Source organism: Leptosomus discolor, chromosome 26, assembly GCF_034619465.1.
Source record: "Leptosomus discolor isolate bLepDis1 chromosome 26, bLepDis1.hap2, whole genome shotgun sequence".
NCBI lineage: Eukaryota > Metazoa > Chordata > Aves > Leptosomiformes > Leptosomidae > Leptosomus > Leptosomus discolor.
Window position 1 is genome coordinate 668,066 of NC_141416.1, and position 21,563 is coordinate 689,628.

Here is a 21,563-nt window from a genome sequence, read left to right on the forward strand (position 1 = left end):
TGTGTTCCAGACTTACCTGCTCTCCAGAGCCATGTCTTACTGCAGAGACCTGTGCGTGCCATGCACCCCCCCATGTGAGCTGACCTGCCCTCCGCCCTGGGCGAACACCTGCAACGAGCTGTGTGTGACATCCTGCGAGGACTCCAAAGCTGTCATCTATCCACCACCTGTTGTCCTGACTTTCCCGGGACCGATTCTCGCCTCTTGCCCTCAGGAAAGCGTCGTAGGCAGCTGCGCACCAGTTAGTGTTCCAAACCCATGTGGTCTTGAGACCAATGGATGCAGGAGCTCTGGAAATGCTTCTGGCTTGAGGGGCTCCATTCTTCTTGCAGGCTCAAATGGGGGTGCATGCAATAACAACAGGCCTTGCAATCCCCCAGTGGTAAGGGGAAATGGAAATGGTAACACATCCTCTTACCGCCGGTAGAGAACCTACAGCTGAGGAAGCTGTGGGCCATGCTAAATATGTCACAGGACTTCACTGCACCAGGATATGGAAAACATGATGGAAAATCACGGATGGGAAACTGAGCCTGAGCAAAGCTGAGAGCTCACTGCTCTGACTGAAACCAGGAGGAGCTGTGAGCCCTCAGCAGTGCCCAGGAAGACAGGCATATAGGTAGAGCTGGGCAAACTGTAATTACACACACAAACAAAAAAGATTTAGTTGGGGTTCAGCAAAGAAAAAATTTTTCAAGGAAGAAGAAATATCCACCTGGAAAACAATTCCTTTTAAAACCTCAAACTTTAGATTTTAAAGTAGTGATTTTTCCTAGAGAGATGTCAAGGAGTTCATAATGTTTTTAAGTACTTTTCTCTTTCAAAACTCTTATTTTCTCCCCACTTAGATTACTTTAACTGAAAGTTTTCATTGCCCTAAAGCTCCATCTTGGAGAAAATTTGCTATATGTTAGAAAAATATAACCAGCTCAACCTATAAGCATGTTTTCCATATTGCGCTTTAGGCTTTTGGCATCTTCTGTTTATACTTTCCTGCCTATGTATTGATTGCGCTGTTCTTACGAATAGGATGGACGTTTGGCTAACAAAAACAGATCTGTGCGCTGCAATTATTGAGGTGTCCTCAATACCCTCGAGGTTAAACAGTTTATTGTGTGGTAGGAATCTGTACATCATTTTGTGGCCTTCCACAGCACTACACTACAAGAGTAATGGAAACCTCATTTGCCTTACTATGTCTGCTTTAAAATGAATATAATGTAAAGGGGTAAAAGTAGGACTTATAACTCAAATTATGCAGCTGTAATAAGGAAATCAGAAATTTTTCTACCAAATGCATGACTTTGTATCACAAACTTTGTGACATAAAGGGTCCTGAAATGTCTGTCCTTATTCTCTGTGTTATTGCAACTGTTAGCTCTGCTTATTGTGCCTATTAAAAGCCGTATTGCATAGCACTGACCTGGTGTTCCTGCTGTCTGTTTTCCACTTACCTCCATCCCAATGAAGAGTCTCGTCTCCCTTCAGAGCTCCTTTATTTCTCTTCCAGATGGGACAGTAAGTTTTCAGTGTCACCCAAAGGCAGTTTCCTTCCGCTCGCAAGCATTGAGTTACCTTGGGAATAAGAGTTTTGGCCCTTCAGTTTTAGCAAAAAGAGAATGCTCTTAATAGCCAGAGAAAGTCATGGTACACACATACCTACAGCACACTGCACCCCACTGCTTCTGCCCTGGTTGGTCCAGCTCCATGCAGAAGCTGAAGCCAGATCTTTCCCAGGCTAGAAATGGAAATCTATTCCTAGTACTGGCATCTGCAACTAGCAGAAGACTTTAAGCAGCAAATATACTTTTAAAATGCAATGAAGATACTGATGGCAACTCCTTTCTCTTTGTAAGCTAGGGGGAGGCTGAAGATAACCTCTGATCCAACAGTCTAGCACGACTGTTTAAACCCATCCCTTTCACCACAAATCCTTACAAAAGATTTTTAGGGATGTCCACATCTTGTGGATAAGTGGGCAATACAAACAACAACCAGGACACCTTGTCCCTTGCTTGTTGATTAACACCCAGAGGGGCCTGGGTCTCAAAGGATGCATCATTTTAGCATCATTGTCCAATAGGTCTAAGCTGAGGAGAGAAGGAAACTGGAAGGCAAATGTTGTGATGCGATATAAACTTTAATTGAAACAGGACAAGGACTTCATAGGAGCAGAACATAACAGTCCAGAGAGTACAGAATACATTTGCAAGGTTTGCCGGGGATGGATGTGGTTGTCTTCTTTGGGGGCTGCAGTTTGTTAGATGATCTTCTTTCTGTCTTCTGTGCATTTGCAGCATTTGAGAGTCAAGTTTGGTTTTCAGCTGATTCTTCATTGGGATTTTTTGTTTCTGTTGGTTGGTTTAAGTCCCCAGACTACATGAAACAAGGTAGCTCCCTGAATCAGACTGGAGCTTTAAGAACTTTTTGCACTGTGTCTGAAAAGCCATGAAGCATCAGTCCACATACGAGGCCAGAACATACAGGATCTATTTTGCATTGATATTTAGTCTTCTCTAAACCGCTCTAATTTAGACTAAGGCCTTTTCTATAGTTCTCAAGTAAACAGCCCCTCAAACACAGAGTTGGGATCTTGTTAGCAGAAAACTAACCCAACAGGAAGGGAAATACAGTGTCTGGGCTTATTTCTCAGGGTGGTTGAGTCCCCAGCTCTTGAGCACCCCCACTGCAGCCCGGTACGCTGCCCCTCTGAAAGCCATAACCCTCTGCTCACTCATGGACTGGGACTCTGCTCTGGTCCCTGCTGGGTCCAGCTCCCCAGGGAATCCCTGCAGGGCTTAGCAGGGCCCGCAGCTCCCATGACGGTAAGTCGTGTACCTACGGGAATAGCAGGGGTAGGAGTACCTGCCTCCCAGGTAAGCACCAGACCCGAAGGAGCTCTGGGAATCCAGGGAGGTCCTGTAGCCAAAGGAGCTGCCTATCTCCAGTGGGGCTGAGGTGCCCACGAAGCTCTCCTGAGGGCAGGAGCTGAGGATGGGGCCCGGGAAGGTGACGACCACAGGCGGTGGGTAGACCACGGCGCGGGAGTCCCCACAGGAGGTGACGCAGGGCTGGTTCCAGGCATTTGCGTACGGCGCTGGGCAGCTCACGTCGCAGGGTGAGTAGCTGCAGGCCTGTCTGTAGGAAGACATCTTTCTGTCTGGAATCAAGCCTAAAACACACAGGGTAGGGAGAGTATGAGTCAGGGGCAACAGTGCAGGTGCGTTTGCAAAGGGGAGCCCTCATTTATTCAAACCATACAATATCCAGAAAGTTACTCTTCTATAGCTAAGTGCAAAGTGTGATTGCAATCCATATGCAGAAATAATGAAGATTAGACAACCTGTTAGAAGTTAGTAAAGCCTCACTAAGGACAGATGAGCAGTAACCTAGCAATATTTAAATTCTTAAAACTATTGCCTTCATTTGCAAAGCATTCCCAGGCACAAATAAAAAGATTAAGTGTTCTTTTTCTGAAACACACAAGCATCTCCTAAAGCTCCATGCTCTCTGTATAAATCCCATACCCTCCAAAGCCTGCCAAGCTGAAATAAGTTACAGAATTTTTAAAATGAAAATAGCATTCTTCCAATAATAAGCAAAGACATATTTAGTGCTCAGACATAAGTACATTCAAACTCCTACTAAAGTGGCTTTTAAATCCATAAAACAGATTTATCTGAAGTCAGACTTACTCAGTTCACCACCAAGGAGAAGCCAAGAAGAGTGGTTTGAAGAGTTCCGAGCTCCAAGCACTTTTATACTGTTCCTCAGAGCAGTTCCAGGGTCTGAGCCACACTTTGGGCATGCAGTCCTTCCTAGTTACAAAACAAACTTTCCTGCATTTGTCACGTCAACGGGTGGAGGAATCTTTGCATATTGTTTGCTGTTAAGCAATTATTAGTGGAATGGTATCACATCCATTTTGCAGCCTACAGAAATCTTTCATCTCAAAATAGGGACAGTATTCACCCTTAGTTTCTTTCTACTCATTGCAGAAATTAACTTCCTTTTTCCACTTGTATAAGCTTCAAAGCACATAATTCAGATCAGTAGGATTGCTGATTTGACAAAAAAGATTTTTTTTTTAAAGTAATGTATTGAGTTTGTCGTGCTTGGTGTAAAGGTTTTCAAACCTTTTAGTTGCAAAGGGAGGTGAAACTTAAAGACCTCTATAGCGCCTTGGCAAGATAGGCAGGAAATAGTATGTAGGGGAAATAATCTGCAGACCACAGCCCTCGGGTGCTTAAGTTATGGTGATCATCCTGTTCACAGGATTATTATATATTGCCCTAGTTAAAAACAATACGAAAAAGGGCAAGGAAACCCTTGCTTAGAAACGCTAGGAAGGAATCAGCCTCGTGCACAAGTTACTCCAAAAGGCATCACTTAACAACTCCTTTCAACTTCACATCAGACCCTTTCAGTGGGTCCTTGTCTAGCTGTGTACAGGAGTTTGCAATGAATTTACAACTGGAAAACTGTATCCAGCTCCTCATTGGATGTAACAGGCCACAGAAGAAAGCAAGTGGGTAAACACTGGGATCATCCTGCACCTACATATAAATTTGATGATCCTAAAGGATTCACAAGTAAAGAATATTAATTATGGCATTTAGCAATTGGAGACCCGAGTTAGATTACACATGGTGATTCCTTCTTGACAGCAGAACTCATTTATGGAACCACGTCCCTGCCCTACTGTGAGCTGTAATCTGCACTCCTGTAGATTTATGGGCAGGATAGAAATGCTCTGTTTTCTGTGCTATTTATTTTAAACCAAGGCATTAGCCTGGTCTTGCTCCTGAACCTACTAGGGAAATTACATCGTGGAAAACAGAAAATAACATGGAGTCTAGACCAAGGGCAAGGTAAAGATGTCCTGGTTAAGGCACAGTGGTCTGGAGCAGATTTCCAGTGTAACCTTCGCCAGGAATTTGGGGAGGGGTTTTCAGATGCCCTTGTTGTGTTGCACATGCTGGGGCAAGGACAACCAGCCCTCTGCCCTCACTGCAGGAGGCTCTCTCTGGTAGGGATGGTAATCCTTCTTTCACCATACCTAAAACCTGTGAGTTTCATTTATTGGTTCCTGACAGCAGTGACTGGCTGAGCTCTCTATTTTCATGGTATCTGGGCACCAACCTCGCTTACATAAGCTAAGAGATAATAGAATTATAATTATAAATAATAACACTAACAAGTACAAGACATGCCCGAGATCTCCTCCCAGAGGCTCACTTAATTGCCAAGAGATGTTTGGTAAATTATTTGGCCTCTGTCTTAATCATCTCTTCTAGAAATCATCAGTAGTGATTTCCCATTTCGTGTGGGTGTTAACACAGGCTTGCACAGAGCAGTATTTTACCTGCTGAGAAAAATGCTTAATATAGCACAAAACTGCAAAAGAGAAAGGTTAACTTGGAGACAGAAGAAATCAGACGAAAACTTGGCTGTGGTGTGCACTCAAAGGATGCAGTGATCCATGAGATGAGTTTAAATGAAATGAGTTTCATGGGCAAAACCCCAAACCCCCAGGATCTGTCAGACCTGGAAAGCGGCAACAGAGTCCTTAACACTGGACTCTCAGTCTTGCAACATATTCTTCTTTGTCCTGTGAAATACCTCTGGAATTATATCCTTAAAAAGCCAGATAGATGATAGTCAAGGTTGCTGTTGCAACACTAATGCAACACTCATCTGAGTTAGGACGTATTCTCAAAGGGATGGTGGAAGAACAACAGATGGCGAAGGATGTCTGTAAGATTCAGTGGGAGAGCTGGGAGGAGCGCTTAGAACCCCAGGTCCTCATTTTTTTTTATCTCCTGCACTTCGACACCAAGTCAAGGACCATTTTTTGGACAACTATAAGAAACAAAATCGGAGATTGTCGAGCTCCAAGAGAAGACCCAAGGCAGCAGTGCCAAATGCAGTGCATTGCACAGATCATGGATACAGTGGAAGAATTCCAGCATCTTCTCAAACCTCTCAAGCATAGGTTTGTCAGACCTATTTTTCCCTTTACATCCTAACCTGTGGGTGATGTTTGTCCACCTCCTGTAAGTCCTGGAGTATACGGGTCCAAGCACAGCCAGGGTGCTATCCTGGGGCATACGTGCCATTGTGATGGGTAGAGAAACATAAGCAAATGGGAAGCATGTCTGTCAGGCTTTTGGACACCAGCCACGGAGCAAATCCCACTGGGAAGTGTTCTGAGCACAGTCTTGCTAGGACCTCACCCTACACAAAGCCAGCCGCAGGGCGGGTGCAGGTGTGGCTATCCCCGGCTGGAGACTACATGGTTAGGAATGCAGCTCTTGCTTTAAAAGACAGCATTTTCACAACACCCCTGTAGTCTAGGTGGTTGTTACAGGAAAGGCAATTGAGACATCAGGGCAAAGTGTTTGTCTTCGCATCAGTTTCTGATTCAGAGGAAGAGCTGGGAAGGAAAATACAGGCGTCCTTATTCCTGCTTTGTTACAGTTAGAATGTGAGTGGGTTTTACTTTCAGCAGCAGGTCCTGCCCTCTCAGGCTGGAGGAGAGGCAGGATGTCTCCATCCAGAAGAAATAAGATAGACGTGGAAGGAAAACCAGTAGGTCATCCAATTTTACAGAAGGGTCACAAAGGGCAAAGAGAAGCTACTGATGCAGCCAAGCATTGCATGCACCAGGCCTCACTTATGGGAGAGGATCTGTCACCATTAAGTCCACAAGGATCACTTAAAGCAAGAAATTCTTTCAGGATGAAGCCCTAAGTAAGAAAAGAGCAAAGCAGACCATCCAAAATCCCAGCAGTCTACACCTCCATCACCTTCCTTCCTTGTGCTAATTGTATTTTTGCTGTTATTCTGTTCATTTTTCTACCCTGCATTTCCTTCAAATATTTTGATTAAATCAGTGAAAGAGATACACACTGGAATGAAGAAAAATAACCAGAGAATATAGGACATCTGTGCAGGGATAGCTGGTTTTTCTCCTGCCAGTCCACAAAAACACAGCTCAGCAGAGGGCAGGGGCAGGACTGTGGCCACTGGCTCCCAGCTTAGATTTACTCAGTGCAGCTGAACCATGCTGGCACTTTGAAGATGTAAATAATATTTCCTGCTGTGTAATCCTTAGCCATCTTTCCATGAAACCTGTGGAGAAACAGTGATTAGACACACATTTTGATGCAGTTTTCCATCTTCATATTTCAGCATCAGCTAAAGATCTGCTGGTGGAGCTGTTACAGGTCTACGTCATGGGTCAAAAATCTCATCTCTGATGTCTCTGACATTTTCTTTTTTCCCCAGACAGACCAAAAATGGTTACAAACTGCCTATGCCCACCTAGCACCCCTGAATTGGCTCTGATTCTTCTGACCAGAGTATGGATTTCAAGGAAAACATTAAACAAATTCTGGTTATATTACGCTTCAAAATGGCCAGATAAATCCTTCCTTCTCTACACATGTAGAAAATTCAGGGGCAGCGTGAGTTGCTAGTCAATTGGTGAAGTCTGCTCAGGATACTCACAACCTTATACCAAAGCTGAACAAACGAAACTAAGGTCGCCTACAGCAAAATGTGTTCAGATTTAGGAATTATGAAACTATTTTAAGATCATGCACAAAGATTAACCCATGTGAAAATAAGTGCAACAGGGTACCCTAAGCAACCTTCTGCTGTCATAGAAGTCTCTGTGAAATGTATTTTCACAGACTGTTTCAAGTCGAAAAGGCTTCCCTGGAGATGGACTTGTGTCAAGCTCTTACAAGAATTATGGTTTTAGCAGAATATACTGTTAACAATTAAAGCTGATCTTCTAGCTGCATTTCAATACTTTGGAAACTATTAAATAAACGTAATATTAGCCAAGTTAACAGGGATCATATAACAAGAGGAGCATCCGAAAAAAGATTTGACCACTGAGCACTATTTTCCACTTTCTTAAACTCCTTGTGTGTATGAAACAACCTTGCTCATGAGGGCTTGCTGCTTTACCAACCAATATTTTGATATCAATATATTGCATATTCAGCTCATCTTGATGTTGTAAAACATTTTCTGACTTACCATAATTACTGTGGTGTTCCCTGCTTCATCACATTGTTACACAACACTGCATCTCACAGTCCGCTTCCTTTCAAAACTTCAATGACCAGGTCCTTCCTGGTATCAATCCACTCCCTTTGTTGGTTTTGGGTGGGAATGAATCAAGCTCCTTTTTTGTGATTGTTTGACTTCTACATCCTTCTCCATCTTAAGTAAAATTAGGCACCAGGCTTCACGGTCCATGACACCACAATAAGGTCCAGCAGAGTTTATTGCTGCAATTCGCCACTTGCTGAAGGTCTGTGAGCTGAATCCTTTGCCTCTTCCCCAGATAGCTGACCACTGCCAATCTGACTGATTGCTGTGTTGATCAGGGAGTCAAGCCCTGATGGCCACCAGGTCGCTGCTGCTTAAGGTCTTGCCCTGGAGAATCCTGATGGAGGGCAGGGATAATAAAAAAAGATGGAGTTTCCCCTCGCCATAGGTCTGTGTCTCCCATACTGTACAGGTTACAGGGAAAGTTGAGGGCTAAAGCATTTATTGGTTTCTCAGGACCACTGAGATCCTCCTTAGAGACATCTTCGAGAATGATCATTGATTTTTCTCATTCAATTTACGACATGTTGAACAAATTCTGATTCCCTCCTGAAAAGCATTCTGCACCACTGGCTTCTGAACACAAGGCTGCCTGTGGCCAAGGACACAGATATTGCCCAGTTCTGAAAATACCGAGTCTTGGAGTGAAGACACACACTGGAGAGACAGCTAGATGCAAAGTTACCCATTTGGAGTGTTTAAGGAAAACATTGCTGAAATCATTACATGGAGCATAATATAGACTGAGACCAGCTAGATTTGGTGGGGTCACATTCAATTGGAACAGATGAGGGTCTGGCAGCTAAGTTTGGAAAGACATTTGTCCCAGAGTACACACAGAACTAACTGTAAAGAGATGATGAGGGGGGAAAAAAAGCTAAGGATGGGAATAAATATCAGCTCTTAGAGTCTGAGTGAAGCCTCTCTTCAGACCATAAATTTCCCTTTGCTTTGGCTGTTGGGGTGACAAGATCCGTACAAGAAGTGCACACAAGTCTGAAGTGCGGTTTAGAGTCAGCAGCATTTCTACTGTGTGTTAACTAAGTGCTCATTTTCTGCCTTCCATCAGCACAGATTTGCTGGCTTGTTGGTGCCAGCACATCAGACACTGACTGAGCAGGTGAAGTGGGGAGGTGAAGCAGGCAAAACTAAGTAGACCTGCACCCTGGAGCTTCAAGGTTAATACTCACGGTCTGTCCCCCATCTCTGAGTGGGTGTTAAAATGTAAAACATATAAAATATAATGCAGTTGTCAACCACATGGTTTTAACTTAACTGAACTACCTCTCATTACTGCAGAAGCATAAAGCCTGAGGATTGTTTCAGAGAGGCTGAAACCTGATGAATCTGAACATTATCAAAAAGTTTAGAGAGAGATGACATAGTAAGGTGTAAAGAAAAACTGGTAATTGCCTAATAATTGCAAACAGTGAGCAAAATGATTATATGCTGTGAGGCATTACGTGTAATGGCTTCTGGTTTGAATCTAATCAAACATCATGTGCAAAGGGTGTCTCAGACCCTTCAGGCTATCCAAGCAGCAGTATAAAAGCACGTGCTGCTCACATCTCTCTCAACAGCTTCTCCTGACTTCTCCTCTGGGACTTAAGTAAGTTCTTAATTCTTTGTGCCTTTTTAATACAGCATTTTAGTGATAATTGTAACTGAATCCTACGTAAATGTCTGCCGTGGTGCTAACAGGGACAATCTCTCTACAAAAGAAACTCACTGATCCTACGGATAGCTTGGAGCTGGCATTATCCAGCTTCTTGAGGGACTATTGTAGCTCTTGCCAAGTGCTTCAAGGATTCGTGACTTTAGTTCCTAAAGCTAGCCTAGAAATGAGCTGCAGCCTTGTCTTGGCTTTAGTAGAAGGCGAAGCTCAGTTTTGAAGCTCTGTGTAACAGGTGGTCCTAAATTTTTACTGTTTGTAATGTAAAAGCATTACATTATTTTTAATTTGGAATTACCTCATCACCTCACTAGCTTGATAAATGGATCCAATTCTGACGAAGCCTAGGTAGTGCCTTTGAGCATTCCTGCGTTGAACTCTTAGATGAACATCTACTTCCCTTGCCGTACAACCAAAAATTTCAAAGCTTTATAAGTCGGTAATCCTAAAATACTGACTGCTGGAATTGAGTAGGTATAACCAGGGGAACAAACACTTCTGATGTGCCCATAAAATGTGTCCTACAGGTTAACTACTGAGGAAAGGAGGCTGGGTGAGATGGCCATTAGTCTCTGGCCTACCATTGAATGGCTTTACACAGTCTCCTGTCTTTCTGTGTTTCAGATCCACTTCTACTACAGAACAATGTCCTACAAACAGCTGTGCAGCTACCAGTGCTCCACACCGTGTGAAGTGACCTGCCCACAGCCCATCGCCAACACCTGGAACGAGCCCTGTGTCACATCATGTGGTGACTCCAGGGCAGTGGTCTACCCACCGCCTGTGGTCGTCACTTTTCCTGGGCCAATTCTCAGCTCCTGCCCTCAGGAAAGCATAGTGGGATCCTCAGCACCAGCTGCCATTGGAACCTCACTTGGTTATGGGGGATCTTATGGCTACAGAGGCTCTTTTCTTTATGGGGGATTACAAGAAAGCCGGTTCTCATACCCTTATTGTTCTCAGAGGTTCAGTGGTTATCGCTCTACAAGGTGTGAGCCCTGCCAAACCCAGCAGGAATATACTTGCACCAAGGGCAGTCAGAATACTGAATGTGAGATCCAATGTCAGGAGTAAGATGGGTTTTTAAGATGCTGACAAAAAAAGGCTGATTCTTGTTAACCCCTTACATTGTATTTTTGCTTGTACCTGCTTAGGTACTTCTCCTTTCTTAGCTAGAAATGTGTTCTTCTATTCTGGTCCAAACTTTCAAGTGTGTTAATACTCCTTCTACATTCAACCTGATAATATTATACAAGAAGCATAACGTAAAAATTTGTATAGTGCAATTTCTCCCATTTGACACTGCCTGATGTCAATCAAGAGTCACATTAACGGGTGAAAACTGGACTGCATCGTCAAGCTTACAGCTATGAAAGAAGAAGAGAACACTGTGCTTGAAAAGAAGCTTCCTGAAACAAGAAGCCTCATCTGTAAAAGCCTCAAACTCTTAATTTCCTGTATGATCACGTCTTGCTTTTGTAAATTTCCTCCTCTATCATCTATTAAAAAAATGACGCTGCATCATTATCTTAGCATTCTGGTTTTGCTTTCTGTCTGTTTTAATGAAGTAAAACAAGTGAAAGATTCTCCTGTGCAGAGCATTGGTGCTTCAATCATAGTTAAGCCCTACAGTGAGAGGGGAGCAAAGACCTCAACTGATCAAAACGACCCCAGTAGTCCTCTGCTTAACAATGACTTTTCTTATGTTGTACCTGGTTTAGACCTTATACCTCACCAATTTGTGCCACTAGAAAATTACTGGAGACAGAAAACAATACAGGGAATGGACAGGAGGCTTACCATGATTTTCACACCCAGACACACACCTGCCGGAGCTATAGCAAGAAAGCACAGGGCACTTACTGGAAAGCCACAGCTAGCCGAGCATGCCTGCCGCAGCATACAGCGCAGGTAACATCCAGCTGTCCGTAGAAAGACATAGTTGGCTGTATCTTCGCTGCACGTTCAATCTTCCCCCTTTCCTTACTCTAAAACACCCCTCTGCACTCCAGATCCAGAATTCCAGTGAGGTGCTGAGAAGAAAGGCTCAAGGCCCTGCAGTACTCTGCTAAATAGGGTTAACGTGACTGTGAGCAACAGCTGAGGGTCTGCTTGGCTGATTGCTCTAATTACCTTAAAGAAGTCTTTTATTGCTTCCAGCTGGTCCCCTGCTTCCCCTGCTCCTTATTTATCAAGAACTCTCGCTATATCTACTTTCCTTTATTGCAGTGATCCTCTGGTTATCTAAGTTGTTCTTTGAAATGTGACTGTGCTGACTTCTTTAGGCTCCAGTTTCTGCTTCCCTTTTTCTTAGGATTCTGCTAGGAGGCTCCTTTACTTTTCACAGTAGTAAGAAGTTAAGGTAGCAAAAGATACCTGCTCTTGGGCATTTATGATCCCAGCTGAGGCAGTTTTATGATCTCAGAAAGCTAGATATGAAGGTACAGAGTAGGGAAGTGGATTCAAGCTTCCTATATCTCAGACTGGAGTTTCATCACTAGCTGATTTTCTGTCTCTGAATGTCTCTGTGAAGATCCTTCTGCTGCTGTGCACTTTCTAATATTCTCTCTTTACTTCTCTATGTTATATAGAATTATAGCATAATCTAATATCCCCTTTTAATTTTTTTATGGTGTGTGGAATTACAATAATTCTGGTAAAAAAAACCACTCAGAAAGGTAGGGTAAGTAGGGATTGAGTTATCAAAATACTTTCGGAGCAGCTATTAATTTAATACTTCACACTGGTCTTGAAAATTTTATCTAAGGGTTGGGCAGTTCTCTTACACATGGTTCCTTCTAAGATTAAATCAGGCATACAAGCAAGCTCTGCGTGTTGTAAGCAGAGGTCCCTGATGAATGAATCCATAGGCATTATATAAACACTGTCTGTAAGAGCATAACACTCATCTACAGATCTCGAAGATAAGGGGATGGTTTGGTTCAGTTGGCTTGCAGAGGCTGTATTACCCCAAACAGAGAAGAATGCAAACAGATGAATGTTATTTGGATGCAATCATAAGTGTTTATTGGGATGAAAAAGTGTACATTTTAAGCAAAGTAAAGGAAGAGTACAAGATGCACTTCAGTGTTTCAAAAAAGGGCCAGCTTAGCAATCTGCATCAAACTGATTTATTTCCAGCACGTTATGCTTCCGTCTTGGTTCAAGTTTCAAATGGACCAGACAAATCGAAGTGTGAGGTGACATCCATGGATCTTTCCTATTAGACATATTGGTATCAAAGTAAAAACTACCAAAGGAAAAAAAGTATGGTCCCAAAAACTAAAAACATGCATGGGCTAGTTTCCAGTGATACTAGTGCTACTGTGCTCTAACAGTGAGAAACAGATTTTACACAATTAGTAATCTGGTTTCTAAGAATGGAAAAGAGACATTTTGAGAAAACTGACATTAAAAGCAAATAGAGCATGAGAAGGGCAAGCAGAAGAGCTGTTCCCGTGGGTGCCAGGAAGCACCCATAGGTCCCCACTGCTTTGGAGAGCCATGCTCTTCAGCTCAGCTGCACATCCAGGTCTTGCCGTCAGTTCGCCCGCTGTTTCTCCTGCCACCCACACCTTCTGCCATGCTTAGCATGGCCCACAGCCCCCGTAGCGCTGGCTCCAGAGCTGGCTGGAGGAAGAGGAGGAGGACAAGAAGCCCCCGTAGACAAGGGAGCCCTGCAGGCCCTTGGGGCGGCCCAGCCCCAGTGGGGATGAGCTGCCCACAAAGCTCTCCTGAGGGCAGGAGCTGAGGATGGGGCCCGGGAAGGTGATGACCACAGGCGGTGGGTAGACCACGGCACGGGAGTCCCCGCAGGAGGTGACGCAGGGCTGGTTCCAGGCGTTGGCGAGGGGCTGCGGGCAGACGATGTCACAGGGTGGGGAGCAGCGGGAGCTGAGCTGCTGGCTGGAGAAGGACATCCTTCGGGCAGGGAGGTGAACCTGCAACATGCCGGGGAGCCTGAGTCAACCTACTGCTGATGAGCCACCACGCAGACCACCCTGCTCTGCCTCGCCAGCAGCAGGGAGGGCTCAGGACGTGCCCTGTGTTGTTGATCTGCTAAGGCTCAGGTGCTTTTGTCTCTTTTTCTCTTCCCCCTCCCCTGCCCTCCTTCCTCCCTCCCAGGCAGCTCCTCCTGCTCTCTCCCAGGCTCTCTGCACGCTGAGCGCTGCCCAAGCCAGCTGGAAAGCTGGGCCCAGGCGCACCAGTCGGTTCACCCTGAGCTCAAGAGTAAAAGCACCTGGATTGAGCCCCATCTTGGCTGAACCCCTCGGACCTGTTGTAGCAGCTGCAGTGCAGCTCGAACAGATCTGCAGCCTCACTGTTTGCGTGTGAAAATGTCCATGAAAAAGGTCGTCATGCAAATCTAGGAAGCGACACCGTTGTGGTTCACACTGCATGTGCAGCAGTTGGTTAAAAATAACACAAACTCACTGTACCTGAAGATAAAAGAGATAACAAAGGGATCAGACTTACTCGTATCAACGAAGAGGAGAAGCGAGGACCTATGATCTGAGGAATTCTGAGCCAGAAGCCCTTATATACCATCTCCTGGATTGCCTGGGGGGGTTGAGACACCCTTTGTGTTTCAGGTTTATTTTGTTACAAAACACAGCAATGCACATCACTCCCCAGGCTTCTATGATTGTTCTATTAATCTTTGGGCAATTATCAGTTTCTTCCAACACCCTCCTGTTTCTTCCTTAAACTTTTTGATGCAGTTTCACTTCCTGCAGCATTTTGCTGATTTTAACAATGTGACAAAAGCGTTGGAAAGCTACCTTATTTACGCAATTGCTCCACATAGCCAGTATTCTTCAAGCACTCCTCAGCATCACAAGCGGTGCAATGCACTGTGGGCTGATTTTCTTCTCTAAACCACTGCTGATACCGAGCTGAAGCACTGTGGGGCTTATCCTTAGAATAAAGATGGGAGATTTACTCCATCTGCCTTGTTCCTAGTCCCAGCTACTCACTGGAGGTGCGATGCAGCACACCAAAGCACAGAGGTGATCTGTTTTGTGAACTCTAGCAGATCTTCTGTATTTTCTTCTGCCTCTGAACAGAAGACCACAACTACACATTCCCTCCCATGTCCCTCTGAAGCCTCAATTTATGCAGTATGTCCTTCTGGCTGTGGCAATATTATGACCCTGTGTCTGACGTGAGGAAAATCCTTCAGTAACTATTAAAATAGTGAGTTGTGTTGTTTTTCTTTTTTTTTAACTTGGATGTACATAGAATAGAGCAACACAATCCTTTAAAGCCACACAGGGGAGTGGGATGCTTTATCCTGTGTTACAGGACACCTGAGGTTGGAGTCTATCCCCATGTGCTTCCCTTTGCTGCAAGAGCAGACCCCAGGGGCTGTGGCTGAAAGCAGAGGGAACTGAATGTGAAAATCGTAACTCCTATGGGAGATGGTTGCAATGCTGCACCTCGCTTGGGTGTTTGCAGTGTCCTCAGTGATTCAGTGTCTCAACACTGACCCGCACCAAGACAGGACAGGGATTAAAGTCTTGCATATTCCCAAAGAAAATTAATAATGGTCCTCAAGAAGGTAATAATGGATCTTGAGTTAAAACATTGTAATGAACATAGAGTATGAAAACTTTGGAAACAGAAGCTTCAGTATCTGTAACAAAAAAAATAATAAATAGACATACTGCAAACCTGGGGAAGTCATCGGAATGATTTCTAAGAAGGAAGAACCTGAGGAAAATCTGGGCTGAGTAATACTTGCTAACAGTGAGGAAACCATTTGCATGAATGAGGAGTTGAGGAATGACGTGTAATCTGTGTGTTTGGGAGCTAATTAAGATCTTGTTCACAAGGTGTCATAGACAAGCGGGCAGCCCAAGAAATGGTATAAAAAGGGCTCGCAGCACATACAGCCTCAGACGGCTGATCTTTACTTCTCCTCTTCGGTGTCTTGAGTAAGTCTGATCCCACTTAATCTTTCTGACTTAAAGCATCGTGCTTGAGTATTTTCAGCTGAATCTTTCAGAAATACTCTTCTTGTCTTGCTTATGCCTCCTTTTCCTTGAGAATGGACTCCTTTCACAGGCTTCGGTAGATGTAGTGGGTTTCTCTGCAAAACCTGGTGAAGGGTGATCTCCAGCTTCTTTGCCACAGGTCATTTTGGGGGTGGCCAGCCTGGCGAGGCAGAGCAGGGTGGTCTGCGCGGTGGCTCATCAGCAGTAGGTTGACTCAGGCTCCCCGGCATGTTGCAGGTTCACCTCCCTGCCCGAAGGATGTCCTTCTCCAGCCAGCAGCTCAGCTCCCGCTGCTCCCCACCCTGTGACATCGTCTGCCCGCAGCCCCTCGCCAACGCCTGGAACCAGCCCTGCGTCACCTCCTGCGGGGACTCCCGCGCCGTGGTCTACCCACCGCCTGTGGTCATCACCTTCCCGGGCCCCATCCTCAGCTCCTGCCCTCAGGAGAGCTTTGTGGGCAGCTCATCCCCACTGGGGCTGGGCCGCCCCAAGGGCCTGCAGGGCTCCCTTGTCTACGGGGGCTTCTTGTCCTCCTCCTCTTCCTCCAGCCAGCTCTGGAGCCAGCGCTACGGGGGCTGTGGGCCGTGCTAAGCATGGCAGAAGGTGTGGGTGGCAGGAGAAACAGCACGGGAACTGACGGCAAGACCTGGATGTGCATCTGAACTGTGGAGATCTCCAAAGCCTTGAGTATCCATGACTGCCAGCTAATTCATTGGGACCTACGGGTGCTGATCGGCACCCATGGGAACCGCTTTTCTCCTTGTCCTTCTTATGCTCTTTTTGCTTCTGATGTTGTCACTGTAAATTTGCAATGGTTTCTCAAAACGTGTGTTTTCCATTCTGAAAGTATGGGTGAGAAATTGGGTCCATTTGTGCTTTAGCCTCTCTGTGAATACAGGTACTGGGTTTCTGTCTTTATATTCAACCTGGAAGATGTAACAAATTTTATATCTGGGATGTTGCTTTGCTCTCCCATGTGTTAGGCTTTTCTGCTCAACAAAGCCTTCTGGCATGCTGCTGATCAGAAATGGTTGGCAAAGTTACATTTGCTGTAGGGAAGAAAGAGCACTTCTTGTGAAACATTCATTCCTTGTTGACTAATTGCTTGTAATCAGGTCTGAGAAACTGGAAATATTCCTTCAATTTGTTTTGGTTTGTTATTAGAGTAAATGCCGTTTCTTGTTCCTAATAAAAATCACACTGCATCCTAATACTAGCATTCTCTTTTTGTTTTATTTCTCCACACTTGTCTCCCTTACATCCCCTTATTAGCTGATGATTATAAATGCACCTACATACATGTGGCCGGGATAGGTCCTGGCAATGCACAATTCCTCCTTCCTAGCTGCTGGAACCAGAATTAGCATCTTACATGGTTAATGTCAGCATAAAAATGCCTTTGCACTGGGAAGTGTGTGTGCTTCAGGACTCAGTCACAGAATACATATGCAGAGTGTTGTTACTAGGGTTAGAATATACCACTAGTTAGCATATTTTTGTATTCAAATAAATATATCCACTTTATTTTTTTCCTTACTTTATATCCACACTGTACACAAGGAGCTGGCTGAACTTTGCACAATGTGTTTTGAGGAAAATGCCAAAATCTTGCCTTTGGGACACATGGGAATGCAGCCTAGAAGTACTTTAATAGCGGACTGCATTAAGATGGCATCCTGTGCCTCATTAGGCTGATAGGATTGTATTCTACTCATATCAGACAAAAGAGCAGTTATATCATCAAAATTATAGAAGCAGCTCTGGTATTTAAAGAAGATTTTTAAAAGATCAAAGCCTCCAAGAAAGGAACTGCTGGAAACTGGAGAACCATTTTGCTCCCAAGGAAGCTGGGGACAGTTTGGTGTGAGAAAACACCAACCACCCTCCCAAAAAAAGACACTTTTGCCTTGACAGCAATGCTATCTCAGGAGGTGCCAGATACGCATCAGTAATTCTGATCTGGAAATGGCACCACAGTTTTCAAGACAAGTTGACGGTATGCCAAAACTTCAGCTCAGAGGTAGGAATTCACCTTGTCTAGAGGTGTCTGAGATAACTCTGATTTACTCAGCTTAAGTCACGCTCTCAGCTAAGCCACAAGAGCGCAGTGCTGAGTCTTGCGTGATCCCTGTGAATATGTATTTTATGGTCTCAGCTAGGTTTTGTGGCTGTTCCAGCAAGAGGTTTTAGTGGGTCCACATCAACAGCAGTCATTCTTTCTGGCTTGAAGTATAGTCACAGAAAGGCATAAATATTATTTTCTAAGAACCTAGAAATACTGTTCCTCAAACAGATAGTGTTACTCAACTCCTCCTTGTTGAGTTACTCCTTTTTCATTGCATTCTCCTTCTCTCAGATGGCTCATCCTCTCCTGTGCTGTTATTTGTCTCCTCCTAGGGTGTAGTAGACATGCCAGTACAACCTGGGTGTGCTGTGTTACCAGACGAGACAAATTCCACCCACACTATGAGATGGACTCTTGGATGGATGACTCCAAAGCTGTCTGCCATGGGCTTGGAAGAATTACACAGAAAGACCTGGATATCCTGAGCAGAGTCTGTGTTTCGATTACAAACTGAAACAAAGGGTGTCCCTTTGGTACTCTTGATTGTGGTGTTCATCCAAGCTAGCCAGGAAGAGTTTCTAGTCATGTTTGTAAAGAAATGATCCAAAATCAATTCATGGAAGTTTCTGCAGATACATTTGAATGTCTTTTTTTATGGTGTTACAATAAAATGATGTGCTTGATAAATAAAAATGTTTTATGCTATTTTAGTAAATGGGTTTGATGATTGTTCGCATGCAGCGGATCAATGTATGCGGCAGCAGTATTGTGATTTGTCATATAAGGAATCTGTGCAATGGTAGTCCATATGTCATGCTAACTTTGCTTTTCATAGAGCCATTTGTCCCCGAGTATTTTACTATACCACGATTTTGCTGGCAAAAATGACTGTGAATGGTTTAAGTCGGAAAAGACATTAATATGGCAGCTGGATGCCACTTTGTGGGTCTGTAAAACTGCAAAAGCAAAGCACGTGGCTGTAACCCTGAACATCGTGAGACAGAAGCAGCAGTTTGGAGTGTCAGCAGTATTGACACCAGTATGTAGCTCTCTTTGCCCTTTCAGAAGGGCAGGATGGTTAGAAGAGGGATGCATCTCCAAGAATTATGTGATTCATCTGTAGGTATCTGTAGGTATACGTCATCGCCTGCTTCCAGACAAAGTGAAACCAGGTGTGGTTCGGGCAGGAGGAGCAGACTATATGTGGGTTGTTTCCCTGCAACATCTCCTTCCCTTTGCTTCTATTCCTGTTTCTTTTTTATATGAATCCTCTACCATAAATTATCAGTAGCTTTAAAGGGTGTCTCTGCAGGCATTGCTAGGAAACACTGAGGGAAATCCCAAGGCAGCCCTGGAAAAGCAGCTTCCTCAGCGTTCTTGCATGCGTCACCTACACAGCATTCCACTGCAGTATTGGTGACAGTTACCAAATTCTGATGGACAAACTGGAACAAAATGAACATTTTAGAACAGAATTCCCAAGGTTACTCAAAACCTGGCATTCAACCTTAAATTCCCTTGAAGGGGATGGATTTTAGAGGGGAAGAATTCATCATCTTGAGACTGAAAAAGCATTCATAAATTATATCAACTTGGATGCACAAAATGGATAAACTATTGAAAATAATTTTGTCAGTAAATAACTGAAGAACTGAAGAAAGGGTATTGAATCTGAGGAAGAAATCTGTTGAAGTAAGCAGCCAATCTTCCGCATCAGCTGAAACTGCACTTTAAGATTCCAGCCCAAAGTTTTCCTACGGTGATGCATGGCTTCATTCCCTGACCTGTTTCTTCCCAAACCATGAATCGTTCATCACTCAGGAGCCCCGAGGTCTTCAGCAGTGAACCCACGGAGTCCCTGACAATTAAAGCTGCACATGAATTTCTCATTGTCTGAAGCTCCTGTCCCCCATGCCAGGGCTGGATAACAGCAGCTCCCTGCTTATAGGTTACTCCACCTGTACTTCTAAAGCTTGAAGTGGGACACGTGCTTTGCATTTGTTTCTTAGCCAGGAGGATAGGAACTAATGAACGCTTCCCATTTCCAAACCTATAACTCAGTAGGAAGGTGTCTGTGGAGTCTAATATGCCTCATACCAGAGTCACAGGAATTAATGTGTGTGGGTATGATGGGATAAATTGCACAATGCCCCCTTACTGGAGCATGACTTGGAAAAGTGGGGTAGTATCTCAGGCATGTCAGCATATTGTGTTTATTGATAAACTTCTGAGCAATCTTTGCTCCATGAGGCAATCAGAGAAATAGGAAAAAGCAGTAATAAAAAAAAAAAATTACTCTGCCGGACTAATGACAAGAACGCAACAGTAATCGCCATTGCTGAGCAAAATAATTGCATTATCTGGGGCTGTTACAGGTGGAGTGAATTTTTGTTTGATAATGCATTAGGACATCATACACAAAGAATGTTTCATATCCTCCTGATTGCCTAAGAAAAGGTATAAAAGCGCTCACAGTTCCCGGCTGCTCTAACCATTTCTCCTGACTTGCTCTTAGCTGTGAAGGGGTAAGTCTGAGCCTGACACTATTGCTATTACAATGTGGTGGTAACAACGCAGGATTTGAACTGAAGCAAGACTGATTCTTAGAAATGTGTGAAAGGTTGAAGTTTTCTTTCAGAAAGAGCTGCTTCCTACTTATTCAGTGGCAGGCTATAAAAGGGCAGGAGTTTTCAGAGCAGTTGAAAGTTTGGGATATGTGAACTCTACAGTGAGGTTTTATAGTGAGGTTTAGTGAATTCCTGTTTCCTCCAGCCTGACTGTTCTGCCTCTATGATTTTGCCTTTGTTTGCCTTGACTTGTAATGATGACTACCAAGAAAAGTTAACTCTGCATCTCAAAATGAACTAGGAAGCCACCATTAGCAATAATATTCTTTGCAATTATTTCTGAATTAATTTGAAGCCTGTCATGCATTACATTATGTACTTGTTATGGACAAGACTTTATTGCTTTTCTTTATTCCTAGCCTTTCATTTTATGGGTTTTAGAAAGGCAGGACAGAGATCAAGACAAGCTGCAAATCAGTTTTATGAGTGATCAAGGGATCTTATAATTAAAGAAAATGACTCCACAAAATTATGCACAGCTCCTAGTTCTGCCGCAGTCATTTCTCACCTCAGTCATCTTTAGCAGGACAGCTGGGACCACATTCACAGGAGTCCTAGTTATACTGGGAACCTCACTGATACTGCATTCCCACCCAAATGTGGTATATTCTGCCAAGAAAACTCTATGGGCTCTTCAGGGATGTGGCTGCTACTCATCTCATCTGTGTAAAGAACATGCAGGGGGGCCCTGGTGCCAGCTGTAGCATCTGAAAGACTGGGGAATAACATTGGCATTAACAACCAGGCTTGCCTGAATTTTGACTCGTCTCTCCTGTTACCTCGCCAAATGGCTCTGGGCAATGCATTCACTTCTTGGCCTCAGTTACCTCTTCCTTAAAGCTGGAATAACAATGACTTGCCTCATACAGTTGTAATAATTACAGGTGATGCAGACCAGCACAGGATGTTACTATGTAAGTGTTAGCCCGTGTTTATGTTCTTTTCGGCAGTTATTTACAAAAGAAATGGTCAGGTGTCACAGTAAGTCAGATTGAAAAGGGAATGCTGGAAAGGAGAAACGGTAAAGGATGGTGGGGGTAAGTCAAGTTCAAACAGACAGTTTCTTTTGTTGTTAA

The 21,563-nt window shown here is 44.1% G+C and overlaps 1 protein-coding gene across 1 annotated transcript; it reads right to left on the bottom strand.

The window, feature by feature from the left end:
* Positions 1–2,798: 2,798 nt before the first annotated feature.
* Positions 2,799–13,384, bottom strand: LOC104348306 (feather keratin B-4). The gene is made up of 2 exons (XM_009953564.2): positions 13,375–13,384; positions 2,799–3,172 (listed from the first exon to the last, which is right to left on the bottom strand). Exons 1-2 carry the CDS (start codon positions 13,382–13,384, stop codon positions 2,799–2,801), a joined length of 384 nt encoding a protein of 127 aa, XP_009951866.2.
* Between the last annotated feature and the right edge of the window lie 8,179 nt (positions 13,385–21,563).